Raw genomic sequence first — 18,464 nt, 5'->3', positions numbered from 1 at the left:
ATTTAAATAGAATTTCCTCTTGTTTGTTTTATTCTGAGCATGAAGAACTGGTCACCCACCATTCTTTGAATAAAACCATTTCAAATCGTGTGAAGGGAGAGTGTGATCGAATCATTCCTCATTCTTTCCTTCAGGCTGAAATACCACAGTTGCTTTAATTTCCTTCAAAGCATCTATTTTCCACCCCCTTGACTTGTTTTTATTTCTCTTCTTCGGATTCTGTTCATTTGCTCCATTGCTTTGCCTTTTTAAAGTGAAGAGGTCAGAATTGGACACAACTCTAACCTTGGTGTGACTAATGCAGAGCATTAGTAAAGACTGCCTGCCCTACCTGCCTTGGCACACGAACCCTAAGCCTTTGTAGTCATCATTGATTTTTAAAAAAGGAAGGGGGAGCCATCCTACTCCAAAAATGACTATAGTAGAGAAAAAAATAAATTCCTTCCGTTGTTTCACCCAGTCTAGCTACTTGATATAGGGAGAAAAATGTGCCCATTTTGGGGCTTGAGAAATGTTTGTATACATTTGTGCTAGGGGGCTGTGCATTGCTGTAGATTATCGTATTGACCCTTCACTTGAGAAGAACCAGATATATACCCTCTGATGGACATGGGAAATGAACCTTTAAGTGTTCCATGTGTGCAATGACATCTAAGCATACAGGCAGAACTTTCCAGCAAAGTGCTTTTAAAACTGTGTAAAATGAGAAATGACTGTGGGATTTTCAGAAGTAAATTTAGTTTGAACTCTGTGGTACTTGAAGAGAAAATTTTAAAACCCAGCATTGGCAATGGAAAATGGTGCAGCCACTTTGGAAAACCAATTGGCAGTTCCTCAGAAAATTAAACAGAGTTACCATGTGACTCAGCAGTTCCACTCCTAGGCATATAGCCAAGAGAATTAAAAGCATAATCACACAAAAACTTGTAAATGAACGTTCATAGCAGTGTTAATTACAATTCCCAGAGTGGAAACAACCCAAATGTCCATCAACTGATGAATGGGTAAACAAAAGGTAGTATATCTATACAGTGGAATATTCATTTAGCCATAAAAAGGAATAAAATACTGTTGCGTGCTACAACAAGGATGAACCTTGTAAACGTTATGTTAAGTGAAAGAAGCTGGGCACAAAAGGCTGTATGTTATATGATCTCATTTATATGATACATCCAGAATAGGCAAATCCATAGAAACAAAGTAGATCTGTGGTTGCCAGGAGCTGAGGGAGGTGGGGGAATGGGGAGTGACTGCTAATGGGTACTGGTAGGGTGAGGGGTTCTTTCTGAAGTGATGAAAATGTTCTGGAATTATATAGTAGTGATGGTTGGACAACCTTGTGAATTTACTAAAAACCACTGAATTGCACACTTTTTAATTGGATGAACTTTATGAAATGTGGATTATAGTATGTATGTACGCATTTATGATTGGGAGAGGGAGAGGGAGAAGCAGGCTCCCTGCTGAGCAGGGAGTATAGTTTTTTGTTTTTTTTTTTTTAAGTAGAACAAATAACCCCACTGTTCATTTATAGATGGACCCCTTGTCATTTTTTTTTTTAAAGAAATAATCACGTCAAAAAGTTTTCTTTAATGACTCTGAGGCTTTTACTTTGGGAAACGTTGTGCTGGTGCATTGGGTTTCATGAACATTGCTGGTAAAGCAAGATGTTTGTAGAAAGTGGCAGAATTATGACATTGAGAAGTTATTCTGGGTGGCAGGAATACAGACTGGTCTGCTTGTAAGAAAACCAAGGAACACCCGATTCAGTTATTGCCCTACAAGTGGTCACTTATTTGTGCTGCTACTTAAAGATCGGTGGTTTTTTCCTCCTGACCATTTCTCTGTGAATATTTTTGCTGGGAAACTCAACTGTGTGCTTGAGGCTCTGTTAAATGAATCATCGTATTTGAAAACTTTTTCTTCAGTATCCATTCTGAAAATGGAATGACTAGAAACACACCCAAACTAATTCCAGGCTCGTGGGATTATTTTTTCCCTTCAGCTATTTTCTTGCACCTCTAATTAGCCTCGACAGCCTGGCTGTCCTCTGACGGTGGTCACCCCTGCGTGTTCCATCAGCTGCCCTGCTTTCTTTACGTAGACACATTTCTAATATCTTTGAAGGAGACAGAGGCTTCTGCTGCACCCGAACAGGACTCACAAGGTCTGATGCTTTTTGACAAAATGGATGCCTCCTCCCTGTACTTTGGAATTGATATACACTGTCAGAAAGGGTTTTCCGAATGGTTTCTCTTTGTCACCTTGTATCAGATTTTCTCCTCTGTTCTGGAAATGTGCGGTTTAATGTTGCGTTTCGAATCACTTTCAGCTGAAAAAGTGTGTAATGGAATCAGGGCATCCCATGAATACTCTTAACAGTGTGGAAGATGCCTTTTGTTTGCAGCTCTGCGTTCCAAGACTGGTGACAACAGTGAAATTACGTGGGGGGGGCTTGCTCGATAATGGGCTCCTTGTCCCTTATGATTTAATAGATGCACTAAGGGTGACTTCTCCCAGCCTCGCACTTCAGTATTGGTTTATATTTATTAGAATCTAAATTGTGGTGTTTGCCACCTCCTGAGGAGAAAAGCAGTCACTGTACCAGTTTGTCCCTATTTCTCTACCCTACATACCTGAGGCTTATTTTCAGAACCATTTAAATTTAGACTTGAAAGACGCCTGAGAAACGATCTGGTCCTATCTCCCCTTTTTCTAGGCAAGGACACCAAGACCCAGAGCCAAAGACGGGCATGAGGTGGGGCTGGCACCTACAAATTCTGATTCCCAGGCCAGTTCCATTTCTGCCATAATGTGTGTCCTCATGACCACAGGTAATGCACATGCACGTTCATCCCTCCAGTGCCATGGACTGTCGGAGCTGGGAGAGGGTTCAGCAATTAGCCATCACCCCACAGTATTGGTCAGTTCGTGCTCTGGTTTCACATTATCACCCCTGGGTAAACTGTCAGAACTTACAACAACCCAGAGAGGGCAGATAGTGCAGAACCTTCCTCCTGCATATTCGTGTGTCATACATTTACGCATACTTAATGACACACGTGGCTGGGTTCCATGCTTCCTGGCTGGCTGACCTCTTAACAATGAGAGATTGGAATGAAGTTCTGTGCTGTTGGGACTCTTTCAAACATGAGCCTCAAAGCACTTTCTTTGGTGGCTGGCTGTCCCCATGCTTCAGACAAAAGAAGAAATCCAGGGATGGCAAGATGAAGCAACGTAGTTTCAATTCTGACTTTAGGAGTGAGCTTGATCCCTCACTTTTGTTTTGCTTGGGAGACTTTTCACACCTCTTACTCCATGGAAACTGGACTGCTGGACACCATGACCTGCTTTTTACGTGCAGGAGCCCGGAGATTTTGTATTTCTTTTCCATTTCTGCTCTACAGAGTGTGCCGGTGTTAAACTTGGAGGTGTGTGTGTGTGTGTGTGTGTGTGTGTACATGCTTGTGTACTTACTTAGGGGTATGTGTATATATATATATATATATAATATATATATATAAAGTCTGTATTTATAAATTTATATGTGTATATCCATTTTTCCCACTCTTTGTGCCACTTGGAGAAAGCCTTCTATTGAAGCTGACAATTACATACGTACTAGTTGTCCTCATACCATGTCTGTATGGCATCTATTTGCAAAGTCATGTGACTGGGAACTTGAGGATTTTGTTTGGTTTTGAGGCAAAGGATTTACCTTGAGGCGGCAGAGGGACTGCGAGGCCATCTGCCTGGGCATGTGCCTGGCGGAGCGTGCGTGTCTAGGCTTCCTGAGGGTTACAGAAAGGGAGTGCTGACAAAAGTCTTCCTGCATTTGCCCTGTGATTCTCCAAGTGTCATTTTTAAATGACATTTTAAAATGTCTTACAACGAAGACATTTTGAGGTTTAACCAGTTCTTTTATAACAAAATCCAGCCACTGGTTTCTCAGCGGCTCCTGACACAGCTACGGGATCCCTCTGCCATCACACCTGAACTCTGACTGATGACCTCTGACGTGTGATTGGGCCACTGGGTAGAGTCTGTGGTCTAGTGCTTGGGGCACACAGGGTTTACAAAGATTGGTAGTGGAACAGAGATGAATCTGCACTCAGTAGGACTTTAGGTCTTCTGTGAATATTTGGCCAACTCTGGGCAAACAGAAGGGACATACGTTCCTGGTAGCAGTCGAATAACAAAAAGATATGTGAGGAAAAATTAACTCTCCCACTTCCATACCTTTCTCCCTGCTCAATCAAACGTATTTTTATCCAGTCAAGCAGCCAGGTGTCACGGTGGTCCAATGAAGGCAATGAGCCAAACTGAAGGTAGCAGTCAACCTTTATTCACTTCCTGTGATCTGCAGGCAAGAGGCAATGAAAAAGAAAAGTGCCAGCCCCCCCAGGGTTCCGTTTTCCCCCACTGAAGGGCACCTGGGCAGGCGAGGTCAGTTGGCATGGAGCACAGACAGGAGGGAATCTTCTCACTGCTGAGGAGCTCTGGACAAAAGGCCTCTGTCTTTTAAACCAGGGGATGGTGCAGTGCGGGGAGGAGGTGAGACGGGGAAGGATTCTAAGTGGAAAAGTATTGAGTGAGCATGGAGAAAAGTGCTGGAGCCAGGATTCCTGTGGAGCAAATCTGAAGGCAGATTTGCTCATAAATGTGGCTGGTGGGGAAGGGGGAGGCTCTCTGCGGAGACTGCAGTGCACTGGCTGGGGACCCAGTTTGGTGGGGGAGGGCGGCTTCCCTGGCGGGGTCTGCCTGGTAACTGCCGGGGTGGCTTCTGAAGGAGCACACCAGGTTTTGGCCTCAGATCAGAGTCCTCATATATGGGGGTATCTGTGTGTAGTTTTTGTTTTACAAAAGTGGGCTTAAACCACATATTACTCTGAAACTTGCTTTTCTCACTTAACAGTACATCATGGATCCCTCCAGGTCACAGAATGTACTTAACTCTTTTTTTTTTTTATGACTGTATAATAATATCTTCTGGATTATAAACCAATCCATTCAGTATTTCCCCTTTTGATAGACAGTGAGGCTATTTCCAGTCTTTGCTGCAACAAATATGTCAAGTATGAATTCTTGTCTGTATATCCTACATACTGAGTCTTCTATTTTTTTAAGATATGGTCCCTTAAGTAGGATAACTGACCCATCGACTGGGTCATTATAATAGATTGAAAGGTATAACCATTTACATTCCCATTAATTATGAGAATGGCTTTTTCCTCTCACCCTATAAGAACTACTACCCCTTGTTAATTTTTTCAGCAAACGTTTGCCAATCTGATGAGCAAAAGTTATATGTTATTTTTACTTTAATTTGCATTTTCCTGGACTAGTGAGATCGAGCATCTTTTCATGTGTTTATTGAACATTTGCATTTTCCCTTCTGTCAGTTGCCTAATCATATCTTTTACCCATTTTTTTTTTTCCCTTTGCTTGTTTGCCACATGCCTCTTGGAGAGTGTCAAGCCTGCTCTGAGGTGGGATTTCACAGGAGGTGGTGTGATCCCTTTAACAGAAGTTGTAAAATCAAGTGAATATTTGAAATGAGCATCTTATTTGACCCCTTATTTTTCTCTTGACCGGTTAATGATTTGACTAACTTGGGGAACAAAAAATTGGTCTTTGTGACTCCAAATCGTGACATTAGAGGATAGAAATGGCAAGGTTTTCCAGAAATTATTCTCTTGAACTCAAAATTCTCATCAATTAGCAATAAACTGCTTTTATCCTCTCATGTAGCTAATGTTTGGGGAGGGTGGGAGAACATTTAAAAAACTGTTAATGTCTTTGCTTTGCCTTTTCTTCTCCCATCCTTGCAGTTGACTCCTAAGAACACATTAGACCTACCCTTCACCATATTACAAATAAGGCTCCATCTATTGTGCTGGACAAGAAATGAAAGCGTGTAGATTTCAGTTTCAGTCTCTGTGAATGAAAGGCTAGCATTAACTTTGGGGATTATGCTTAGAAACCACCCCTCTGTATGGTAGGAGATACCAGGTAGGAAGTGGTTGCCAGTTGATTAAATTACCCAACCCTAGGAACCTCCTCACTTAATCTTTGGCCAGTCTCTGGGTAAGGAAATGGAATGTCATCCAAAATCTGACCATAGTCCTATCTATACGTCCAGATCTGAGGGTCCAGAAGAAAGGCCAGGGCAGATGCCTCATTCTCCGTGATGCTTACTGCTGCCACAGCTTTTCTTTGGGTTTTGTTTTAAATAGTTTTCCTTAGGAAAACAGCTCATAAAATAATGAAGTAGTAGATAGGAAGTGTCCAAGAACCCTATGATGACAGAATGTAGCTTTAAAGCATTTCTCCGGTTTATTGGTTGTTCAGTGCAAGGTTTGTCAGCCTTCACACGCACGCTATTCCCTTTGAAACCCATTCCCTCTCACTGCCCTGCTCCAGATTGGAGACCAGGACTCTGACACATTGATCCCGGGATCAGAGGGATGAAAGAGTGAAAGATCAAAAGGAAGCCAGGAAGCACATAGGAGGAGGCATCATGATTTAGGGACTGGAAAGTCTGACTGCCAAACATGCTGTCATCTTTAATCCATGGGTGTCTCATAAAGGAAGAACTTGGTAGTTCAAACAGAAATGAAGAATGTTCTGCACATAGATGGATTTGATATAAAGATCTATTAAAGAAAGTAATTAGCTAGAGTTAGCCCAGCAGTGAGTATGGGAATTGAAGGATGATACCTCACTGTGTGTGAATTTGAGATTTAAGAAACAGAGTAAACATAGTGGTGGCTGCTCCCTTGGCTGTGTTCCCTCTCTCCTGCTCCCCAAGGACAAGGGTTCTGCCTCATTTGCCTTCATCTCTCAAGTCACTTTTTTAGTGGCGGCCTAGCCAGAATGGCATCTTTTTATGTTCATTGTCTTTTTTGTAAAACCAATGAAAAGGCATATGGATGTTTAAAGGTCCAGACTGTATACAGTTAGACAATTAGAGACAATAATGTTGTTACTAGGAAAAGCTTTCTTCAATGCCTTGGCTCTGGGTACGTCTGTTGACCCACCCAAGTGTAGCTCACTCTCTCTTCATCCACATAGTCATTTACCCAGCAGCAGTCACTGTGTCTGTCACAGGCCAGGCATTGTGTGCTGGATGGAGATTGAGAGGCGAGGACTCAGGCTCTGACCAGAAGATGTGCTCAGGTAGTTAGAGAAGCCATGGGAGCAGCCGTCGTGCTGAGGATTGGGAAGGGCTGTGACATACACACCATGGTACCACAGAGAAGGGGCCTCGGAGGTAAAGCAGGAAGGCAAGAGAAGGCATTCTCCTGGGCTAAAGGACTCTCGAGAGGAGTAGCTGGTCCAGAGGAAGGGAAGGAAGTATAGCCCCTAAATGTCGATTATTATCTCAGTAGGAGAGAAAAGAAAACAGGCCCTGAAAGGTGGGTTATGGATTAGGAGAGTATCCGTGTTTGTTCTGTTTTGTTTGATGGTAAATGGAAAGTGTTCTGAGCATAGGTTTGAACTATGGGCCAATGGGCAGAGAGCTGTAGGAAAGAGAGGTTGAGGCTACAGGGAGGGAGTAACTTATGGAGGGAAGGCCCACCGTGGGACGTGATGGTTGGACTCAACCCTGGTCAGGAAGAGAACAAGATAGCAGAGGGAACAGGTACATTTCTAGGTGAAGCCCCTCTTGGCTCTGAAGTCAACCCCACTTTACTTGTGCACGTGAGCGTCTGCTGCCTGTCTTACTGCCTCAAATTCAAGGAAAAAACATCTGAGAGTTCTCTCAACTGTTCTCTCAACTGTTCTGTATTCAACAAATAGTTATGGGGCTCCTGCTGTGTGACAGGCTAAGCACTTGGAATATAAGAGCAAACTAAAAGGACAAGGCTGCTGACTTCGCACGTAGGTCCTATGAGAGTAGCTTGCTTCCGTGGCCTGATGGCGTTGGAGCGAGGATCGTTGGCTCCTCCCCGCACACCCTCCTCCGTGGTCTCTGACACTGTCTTCTGTCCTCTCTACCTTCCTCCCCTGACTCATTATCTTTTACTTCCTTCCCAGATAGCCAACTTTCCTAGTTGGAGCCTGGAAGCTGGAATTCAGGGACCATGTAGAAAAGGGGAAGAATAAGAGTGAAAACTAGCTCTAAGCAAAATTTTGAAATAGAAGGTTGCCTTTGGAATTTATTGCCTAATGACTTTTGACCTTATTCCCCGGTTCTCAGGGCCCTTCGTGCTACTTTGAGATTAGGCTCTAACCTCGACCTTCCTTTCAAGCTCTCCAAGTCTCTCCATCCTCTATCAAACCCCTACTCCCTCATTCAGGGAGTTAGTCTTAGTTGATGAATTAGGACAGAGACCATTTGAATGAACGCACCAATTTGTGAATGGTGGATATCACCTTTCTTGGGGGGGGTTGCATTTTATAAGTGACTCTGGATTTATAAGAAGGAACTTTTAATTTGTCCTATTTTTGCCATCATAATAAAAGAAACAATACAAATATTACATCTTCTTCCCAGTCCGCTCCCCTGAAATTTCCCATTTTCTCATAGCTCCCACTGGTTTTCTTTTAGACGCCTTTTCTCAGCTGCACGAATCATAATTTATATGCTCGTTACCCCATGTGGCTAACCATATTAGATTACACAGATCAAAATATTTCCATTACCACAGAAAGTTCTATTGGAGAGCACTAGTCTAGAGTAAGCCTCAATTTCCATCATTCTATTGATCCATTCTATTATGTGCCAAGTGGGATGGTTGGTGCTGGCCTACCATCTAGGGGCAGTTCCAGCTAGCAGAGGAAGTTAATGTAAGCTAACCAGAATGTAATGTTCTTCGGGTAAAGATACCTGTAATATGGTGAGGGATTCACAGTTGGTAGCAGTGAACATTGCCATGCAGGTTAGAGGAAAATGTGTCCCTTGGGCATTTCACATGTGTTCTTTTTTTTTTTTTTAAGATTCTATTTATTTATTGAGAAGGAGAGAGAGTGTACAAGTGCGTGCAAGTGGGGAGGAGAGGGAGAATCTCAGGCAGACTCTGTGTGGAGCCTAACATGCGGCTCATTCTCACAACCCTGAGATCACAACCTGAACCGAAATCGAGAGTCGGACGCTTAACCGACTGAGCCACCCAGGCGCCTGAGCCAAGCCGTGGAGTTATCACAGAATTGAGGTATTGAGGAGGTTGGCTACTGACAATACATTTTTTTTTGACCGTTTCAGGGCCATAATCATCAGAAATGGAGAAATCATCCCCATGTCTTCAGAATTTACCCCCGAGACCGAGCGCCAGCGACTTCAGTACCTGGTAAGAGTCCTGCCGGTTTGGCGGAGTGCCGTGGCATCCGGGATGGTGCCGCAGCTGTTTTGGAGGAACGTGTTGCTATTGACATGGGAGCAGGCCCACGGCAGTCAAACGACATATGGTATTAACTCCCCCACACACACCTTCTGGATCACACATCCTGGCTCCGTGTGTGACGACACACTCCACCTCCGTGAATTTATTATTGTGGCTGTTTCTCTCCCATCTGTAACCAATCGAAGACATGATGTGCTCTGTTTCTCTTAATGGGTTGGTAGGTACAATATGAAATGGGTGTTGGATCACACAGACACCTCTCTTCCTTGGCCCGCTACTCACTTGAACTCAAAATGGGGGCTCAGTCCTGAGGAGGAAGGCAGCCCCAAGATCCTGCTGATACCCCACTGCTTCACACGCAGATACGAAGTCTCGAGGGCCCTTTGGGAAAGATGCGGGCGTCAGAAAATCTGTTTCTGTCCTGAAAATAAGTTCTCCGTGTAGATCACCCTCTTTGGAGTGAAAAATTATGAGTGGGCTCTAGGGGGCTATTTGGTTTTTCAGATCTTGAGCATTTTTGCTTCACCTCGAGATTTGAGTTTTCTGGAAAAGAGAAGGCACTTCCCTGTCCTCATATTCCAGGGCTAGGGCATTTGGCTTCCAGTCTCAGTTCAGTGACAGTGGCAGTCATGCCAGATTACTTTGGGCATCTTTGGGGACTGACGGCATGAATAGTAGTTCTGTGGATGAAATATTTTCTTGCCAAGTGGCTTTCTTTTTAGACAACACGGCTAAAGTAGTGATCCTCTGCTCTTAGGAGAAAATTGATCCAGGCTACTCAAAAAGGACTTTGCTCACGTCTTTGAATTTCGGCATCTGTGAACAGTCCGGGTTTGATTACTTCGGCCGATTTATAAAGTGGCTATGCACTTTCCCTCAATTCCCTTGTCTCTTTAATTTGCTTTACTCAATATCTAAGCTCAGTTGCTCTGGTACATAATGACAGCAGGAATCCAAACCCAATGTAAAAACATTTCTTCACTCTTACCAGCTGTTGTTCTCTAACCTTTCTGTTGTTTTTTTCAAGCAAATAAACTCGTAGCCGCTCCTGGGAAGCCCAGGCTTTAGAGCTCTCTTTCTCCTTGGCAGTCTAGGCAGGGGGACGGGGTCCTGCCGCAGCTGCGGAAGATCCTCATTCCCGTCCCAGCTCTGTGACTTGCGGGCTGGGTAACTTTGTGCAAGTCTCTTAACCTTTCCAGACCTCGGTTTGTTACTTACACAGTGGGACGCTAGACTAGGGGGTCACAAGGGACCTTCAGGCTGTGAGGTCCTTCCAAGTAGAGTTCATAACAGCTGCCCTCCTTGTCACCTGTCTGGCTTTCTGCAATCCATCTTCCACAAAGCCACCTAAGTGATGTGATCGTGGGCTGTGTCACTCCCCTGCCTAAAACTCTTTGGTTCTTCACCATGTACAGAATGCAGACCATGCTCAGCAGACCCAGAATTAGGGTCACAATCCCCGTCTCCTGTACCATTTCTCTGCTGCTCCTACCAACACCATCACACATTTCAGGCTGTAGGCAGAGAACCACTTCCCATTTCTGGGCCGCACCTTGATCTCCCTGACCTGCATGCCTTTGGACGTATGCTCTGCTGCGTGGCCCTTCCCCCGCCCTCTGCCAGGGAGACTGCTCATCGTGCTTTGAGACCCCAGCATAAATGTCACGTCCTCTAGGAAGCATCCCCTGCCTCTCCCAGCGGCGGGTGTCAGTCCTCCGTGCTCGTGCTGTGAAAGTGCCCTGTAGAAGCCTGTAGCATGGCTCTGAGCCGATGCTATTGTATTGCTGGTTGCCTTCTCTCTTTCCCCTTCCCGACTGAGTCCTGGAGGGGAAGCTCCTTGCCTTAGTCATTTGTGTTGTACCCAGCACGGAGGAGATACTAAATCGCGATTTGTTGACTAAATGAAAGAGAGAACCAATATTTGTATTGACATCTGATCATTACCACACAGTACTCTCCCCTCCGCCTTCCCCTGAAACCTGTCACAGCCCTTTGCCTTCCCATGCCTCAGCTACACCCTGTCTTCATCACCTCCTTGCCCTTTCATGAAAACCGTGTCCTGTTTTCCTGCTCAAGCCAATGTGGAACAGCAGGTTGACTTTTTTGTTCTGAAATAGTTTCATATTTTCATGTTACAAGAATGGTACAGAGAGTTCAAAATGTTAACTTTTAAGGAGGGATGGAAATGCTGACATTTATCAGATTCCTAAATATTGGTGGTCTGTTTTTCAAGGGTTGCAATGAGATGTGTGTTTCTTCTGATCTCAGCTTTGTCATGTAACTGCGTCTGTGATTTCAACAAGGCTCTTCACTGATGCCCAGCTTCATCACCAGTAACAGATATAGAAAGCCTTAAGAAGACAGGTATAAAGATTAAGTGAAAACTACATGCAGAATTATTTTGTGCACAGAGTACTCATTTGATTATTGTTTGATGAATCAGTCTTGCCACTACAAATCCTACTGGCCTGCAAACCACAATGATTCTTTTTCCTTATTTTTAATTTAGGAATCACTCCTTATGTTCCTAAGATTAATGTGTATTTTTGTGTCACTATTAAACAATCAGTGTGTGCACTCTTACCCACGAGTATACTCTGAGCCCAGTAGCCACTCTGAGCCTGATTGCTGAATTTCTAAAAGTAAGAAAGCTGTCCCCATTCTTTTTAATCCTTACTCCTAAATCATATGCATTTCTCTGGTTTATAACTATTCTCCCCAGACAACAGGAGTGTAAATGACCAGAACATGAAATATCCTGGTTATCCAACTTCCCATTCTGTGAGGAGTCTAGAAATGTATGCATTGAAATGAACAAATCTGTAATAATAGTCACATGATCTATGATGCAAATCTTCATGGTGAAGTTTGTTTTTTTTTTTTTTTTTGAGTGAAGTTTTGAGAGAATTAGGGGATCTGTAGTGTAAAACAATCTTGTGGTGAAGCCTTTGTGGTAAAGTATTTGAGAGAATTAGGTTTATTGCATAAAGTGTTAAAAAAAAAATCAATTATGAGAGGAAAACAGTAGCGTGATGACTTCTCTCAGCCCAGCCCAGGCAAGGGCTACGTGATCCCAAGTCCCTCACACCATCTCTCTGAATCTCTTCTAAGTGAAATGTGTAGGAGACCTCCCTTGAGATATTCACCGTAGGTTCTGAAATCAAAATGAAAAGTAATCCCGCGGTAATATAAAATACAGTATATATCTCATAATTTTAAGTGCATCCAATCCTACCAGTTCATTTTTTGTGGAAGATCGATTCCCTTGAACTGATTATGAAACACTTCAGTGCAATGGGGATCATAGTATCCTTTACATGATCTAAACGAGTTAATACATCACTGGAAGGTAACAATGTACTCCTTATTCTTAGGTCAAATTAAATTTTCTCTTTATGATGTGTGAAGAAACATTTATGGTAGAAGCACTAAAACCTTTAGGTCCCCAGAGACTTGACTTGAGCTTGCGTCTGCAGTTTGACATGTAGAAATGGTTAATGGTTTTCTTGGAGATGGGGAAGATTCAGAGCCCATTGTACGTGAACCGTTTTGATCCACATCAAAGAGGAATGTTCTTGGTATGCACAGTCTGGACGTTTGGGGATTACAGTACTGGAAACAGATTACAAGATGATGGATGTGGCAGGCATGTTAATTTTGTTTGGTCTTGCATTCTGACCTCGGGAGGGCCCTTCGTGCCGCTCTCCCGTAATGTGAACTTTGTTCCACAGATTCTTGGGCAGGGTGATTAATCAAGCAGGCTGGAGGGTTTGACGTGTTCACACGGAATGTGGCAGGTGTGATGAAGGGGTCGGGGGCTGTGAACTTCTGCCCCAGCAGCCAGGGAGAGCTGCTGGCCTGCAGTCCTGGGTAAGCCTTGCTCTTCTGTTGCTGTGCCTTTTTTTTTTAATGTTTCCAGGATGATTGAAATAAAATATTTAAGGAGGTCCACCAAGCTAAACGGAATGTTTGGATGGAGTCAGGGTGCAGATAGGAGGGAAAGCAGTCTGGTTATGGTTGTGTCTCAGCGGAATTTACTGCTTTGATGCCGTGGCCTCCAGAAAACCACCCCCACCTTTGCTTCAGGTGACAGCCAGAAATGGATCTCCCTCAGGGGGACCTCTGTAGCCCCAAGGTGTGAGAGTGATGGCTTCCCCTCCATTCTGCCTAGACATATTTATAAACTCTGATTTGATTACATGAAGATGTGCTGGTATCATCAAACCTTCAAATAATGCACTTCTGTCCTTGTAGATAATCCAAGTCTGCAGCTGTTTTTCATCAAGGGCAACGTACAGAAGAGATGAAAGTGGGTTTCAAATACACATTTGATACGTACAAATGCAACATTATCTGAGGTGATTTCTTGCGGTGTCCTTGGAACTACCCCCAGCCTTCGCCGCCGAGTCTGATTCTGTTTGCTTGCTGTTTCCCTGGTGCTGGGTTTGGAAAGGTTTCAAGTGGACGGTGCTGGTGCCGTGCCTCTTGGCTTTTCGGGATTTTTCATGCTTAAGAGTGATCTCCTGAAAAGTATATTCCTTAATTCCGAACCTGCTTTTTTAAAACAGGATACTGTGATTTGGAAGGGTCGAGTGTGCTAGTGAGTAAAAGTGACGACTGACCCACCAGCCCCATGTCCCATTTAGTCTTGAGAGCAGGTTCAGCCCGGGAGGCCTTTAGTCACAGGGAGGCAACTTCACCACCACTCTGGTTTGCTTGATGACTGAGTCATGGAAAATCTGCTCCAATCCCACCTCTTCCCCCCGCCCCTTAACCCTTTCTTGCAAAACTGCGTGTGAGTTTCAGAATTTCTAATTAAAAAATGGCAGGTAAAAAATGGTTGGCCTTTTTCATACATACTCTAGGTTTGATTGATCACACAGGTGTCACAGAGAAGCCAGATTTTTAGAGCACAAAAATGGCACTGCCCAGAGTTTTAGAGGCAGAGCTTATATTTGGCTGCTCTGGGAACACTGCTTGGCTTCTGGAAAGACTCTGAAGACATTACCCTTATAAGTGAACCTCACCACTTCCAGAGCCTTGATTTTTTTTTTTAATATTTTATCTGTTTATTTGAGAGAGAGAGAGAGAGAGAGAAAGCACAAGCAGGAGGAGGGGCAGAGGGAGAAGCAGACCCCCTGCTGAGCACAGAGCCTGATGCAGGACTCAATCCCAGGACCCTGGGATCATGACCTGAGCCAAAGGCAGATGCTTAACCAACTGAGCCACCCAGGTGCTCACAGAGCCTTGGTTTTGAAAATGAATTTAAATGGATGTTTTGTTTATTCCAGGTTGGGAGGAGTCAGAGGCTTGGTGTTGAGGTATTCTAAACCTGCTGTGCAGACCTAAGAAAATGAATTCCACGCGGCTAAACAAAATAACCATGAGAATGTATCCTTAACTTCTTAAAAAAGCTCTGTCTTTCTGCACAGTTACTACACACACAGAATCCTTAGACTCTCTAAAACCCCTGTCCCTTGCAGCATTCTAAAGAAAAAGTTGGGCACATAGCGCCAGAGTCAGGTGTCCATAGGGCCCCTTAAAAATTGATCTGAGTGGAAAGAAGCAAGATAGTGTCGTGCATACTTTAAAAGTGTTAAAGTTAAATATGTTGTGAAAGAGGTAGATAGCATTCACTGAGGCTTACCAGGACAAAAGTTAGCTGTGTATAAACAGTTTTCTCTGTTCTAGTTGCTTCATCAGTGAAATCGGGTAATTACAGGATCCTCCCATGATTGGTATGAGGACTAATGAGTTAATATTTATAATGTGCTTACAACTGTGCCTGGATCAGAGACAAAATAAAATCTCTTCGTTTCACATCTAACTGCATATGAAGAACTTCTGTATGGCCATCCTGCCATTGGGACTACTTCTATGGCCTTTTATAAAATTTATAAATTGCATTTGCATATGCAAAGGGATTGAAGATATGCAGGCACATTCTTTTTGCTGACATGAGTTGTTCTCTCTTCAAATGAATTCCTTTCCCAGATTTTTACTTGGGAGGAAAAAAGCATTAAGCATATGAATATGGAAACTTTATATGTTTTATGTAAATGAATACTCTTTACCCCTTATTCTATACATTAAACTGTTGTAGAGTTGACAAATCTAGGCAATTTTGTTTAATATATCCATTTGCATACCAGTTTCCATGTGGCTCCTTTATCGTAAGCTATAAATTTTACAATTTTAGAGTTATTTTAGGGGCATGCTTTTCTCTGGTTGATCAGTACAGTCCCATGTAGAAATTTAAATGTGAATCTTTCTTGACATCCACGTAGCCAGACAGAATTTTATCAATATTCAATTTTATAACGGCATATATACATAAGCTTGGTTCTTGTTACTTTGAGATTTTTAAGGATAAATTAAGACAGAGAATTCTTTATGAAAGACTCCAACACATACATATTTAGATCTCAGCCATTTAACATTTTCCCTTCATTTTTGTTTAACCCAAACCAAAATATTCTATTTATGTAAATCAGGCAGCCAGCCTTGGCTCTGGAAGAGCCGTCTCGTTTGACCACTAGTGTGACCATCAGTGGCTTGGCCGATGTTATTAATTTCATTTCATTCGTGACCTTAGACTTTCTATCATGGTAAATCATCTTGAAATGTAAGGCTTCCAGTCCTCCCCTCATATAATCTGACAAGGTTTTTCCCTTCCTAAGAGCAAGAAAGAAGAGAGATTACTCAGTAATCTTTTCTTTTTTTTTAAAATTTGTGTTAAACCCTGAAAATCCTCATTTTGATAACTTCCTTTCAAATACTGAGAGGTCTGAACATTTAAAAAATTAGCTCCTATAAAAGTTTTCTAGTAAGAGGACTTCACCAACTATTTCCTGTTATGGAATCTGCCTTCTCATTGAACACATGAGTATTTTACTTTCCATATTCTGCTGATGGGAGTGGAAATTGGAACAACTACTTTGAAAAAGGGTTTGGCCCAGCAGTTCTACTCCGAGGTACGCGCCTAACCGGAGCATACACAAAAGTTCACCAAAGCCTGGGGTGTGCACAGCAGCATGGGGTGTAACAGCCCGAAGTGGAAGCTATCCACTTGTCCCTGGAAAGTAGAATGCATAAGACAGCTGTCAGTCAGAGTCACAGGCTGGAATGCCATGCAGTACTGAGAATGAACACGTTTTAACTACGTGCAACGTGGGTGAATCACACAGACTTAGCACCCAGCGCCGGGGGCAGCTTATAGGATTTCCTAGTAAGTGTACAAAGAGGCTTGTACAAAGAGGCTACACCAACATGCAGGTTGGGATATAGTGCTTCCACCGGGAGAGCAACGGGTGGATGGGGTCCTGGCCCCAGGTGCTGCTAATGTGTTGTTTCTTCATCTGGTTGCCAGTTACATGAGTGTGTCTAATTTGTGAAAGTACGTGAACCCATATGTGCATATGGTACAGTAACTGACTGCCTTATATATTATACTTGGTCAAAAAGTTGTTTTGTTTTGTTTTACAAAAAATACTTTTGCTTTATTTAATTAGTTATTACCCTTCGAGGGAGGGGCCTTCTTCGGGACTCTGTAGGAGCCCATGGTCAAGCAGCTGGATAGGTCCCCCAGAAAGGCACCCTTCTGCCGCCTCTCTGTTCTCTCCTAAGAGCAGCTCCAAAACAAGCCCTTCTACTTACCGTGCTGCTCCGCACGTCCTCGCCTCTCGTCTTGCTGCTCTGGCCCCAGAGGCCTTCCGTGACCAGCTTTTCAGATGCTTTGCAGATTCTCTCTGACCCACCCAGTGAGTGCCCCACGCTTTATCCCTTAGCCCCTGGGGTATCTCCATTTCCACCCGTAAGCCTTCCTCAGTTTCCCCCACTCACACGTGAGTTCTGAATAAAGGGACCTCTTTTTATTTGTTCCTTGAATCCCTAGCCCCTGATACCTGGCGCATGCAGGAGCCCTGTGTTAGTTGCATGCATTCCTTTGCCTGGATACCCCAAACCTGAGATAATCCTCCCGTTAGCTGACACCACTCACTGGCAAGGTGACCACAAGACAACAGAAGAAAATTTTATTAAAAGGAGTAAGCATTTTGTGTTTCCCAGCAGGCAATTTTGAGTCATCTCAGGACCCACCGTCTCGGCATCTGCAGGAAGCCTAGTGCTCTGTCTCCTCCAGTCACCATTCCATACATACCACTCTCTCTAGTTCTCCATTCTGCTTCCACTCCCTGTGTTCGCCCTGCCTTGCCAAGCTGCGCAAAGCTCTCCTGCAGCCTGGGAGGGTGGAGCTCGGATGCATGTGCTCCAGAGTGAGACAGACCTGGTTCAGGTTACTCATCCAATCTGCTCTAATGAGAGGCTTCCTAGAAGGTTCTGGAAGGCATCTCTTCTTCAGGCTTGTCCCCTCCTGTTACGGCTGAAATCCCTCTGTGACTCAGAGATTCTCACTGGGATGGGGTGGTTGTGTTTCTTCACAGTAAGTGCTTATTTCCGTCCCCTTGCAGCTAGTTTCTGCCCAGGACTAGAGAGGAAAGCAGCCAGAAGACGTCTGATCCTCTGGTGTCCTGCCACTTCTCGGCACAGCAGGTCACTCTAGCATCGTTTCCCTAGATGAGCTGTCCGTCTTGTCCCCAGCCAAAAGTAACCATGTCTGGAAGTTTATTCTCATCAGCTGTCCACACACTAAGTGGCAAGAATATGTCCTACCCTCTTTTTACCAAACTTGAGCTCTCCAGACTCCTTAAAAGACCCCTGGCAACCTGTCTTTGGTGTTGTCGGGGCAGTGGTTAACAAGCTTTCTTTCCAGAGGTCACTTGTGGCAACACCTGAACTCCAGTGTATCTCTATCCCTTCCCCTCAGTTAGGAGCATTCTGTTATGCTTCTTTGTGGGAAGGCCCCATATTTTAGGATTAAAATGGAGGTATAAAAAGTGGTCCTTTTTTGTTGTTGTTGTTTTGTTTAACATGGAGCAGGCCAGCACACTTTAAATCGGATTTTAGTATAAAATGTGTTTCTGGGTTTCTAGTTGGCATGCTTATTAAGTAGAGAAGAGATATGACATTATTTGGATATTCTTAGGGATGTGAAATATCGTGAGGTTTTAAATGGTATAACTGCACCAACACACATGTGGGTTTATAGGAAGGTATCAA

The 18,464-nt window shown here is 43.7% G+C and overlaps 1 protein-coding gene across 1 annotated transcript in view; it reads left to right on the top strand.

Moving 5' to 3' along the window:
- PPM1H (protein phosphatase, Mg2+/Mn2+ dependent 1H) overlaps nt 1-18,464 on the top strand; it is a 242,326-nt gene that overhangs the window by 151,655 nt on the left and 72,207 nt on the right. The window contains exon 6 of the mRNA XM_034643663.1: nt 9,209-9,293. Within this exon, the coding sequence (XP_034499554.1) occupies nt 9,209-9,293 (85 nt within the window). The remainder of the gene's footprint in view (nt 1-9,208; nt 9,294-18,464) is intronic.

Source organism: Ailuropoda melanoleuca, chromosome 15 (assembly GCF_002007445.2).
Source record: "Ailuropoda melanoleuca isolate Jingjing chromosome 15, ASM200744v2, whole genome shotgun sequence".
NCBI classification, from domain to species: domain Eukaryota; kingdom Metazoa; phylum Chordata; class Mammalia; order Carnivora; family Ursidae; genus Ailuropoda; species Ailuropoda melanoleuca.
Note: the sequence above shows the minus strand (reverse complement) of the source record. Positions and strands in the feature narration are given on the sequence as shown.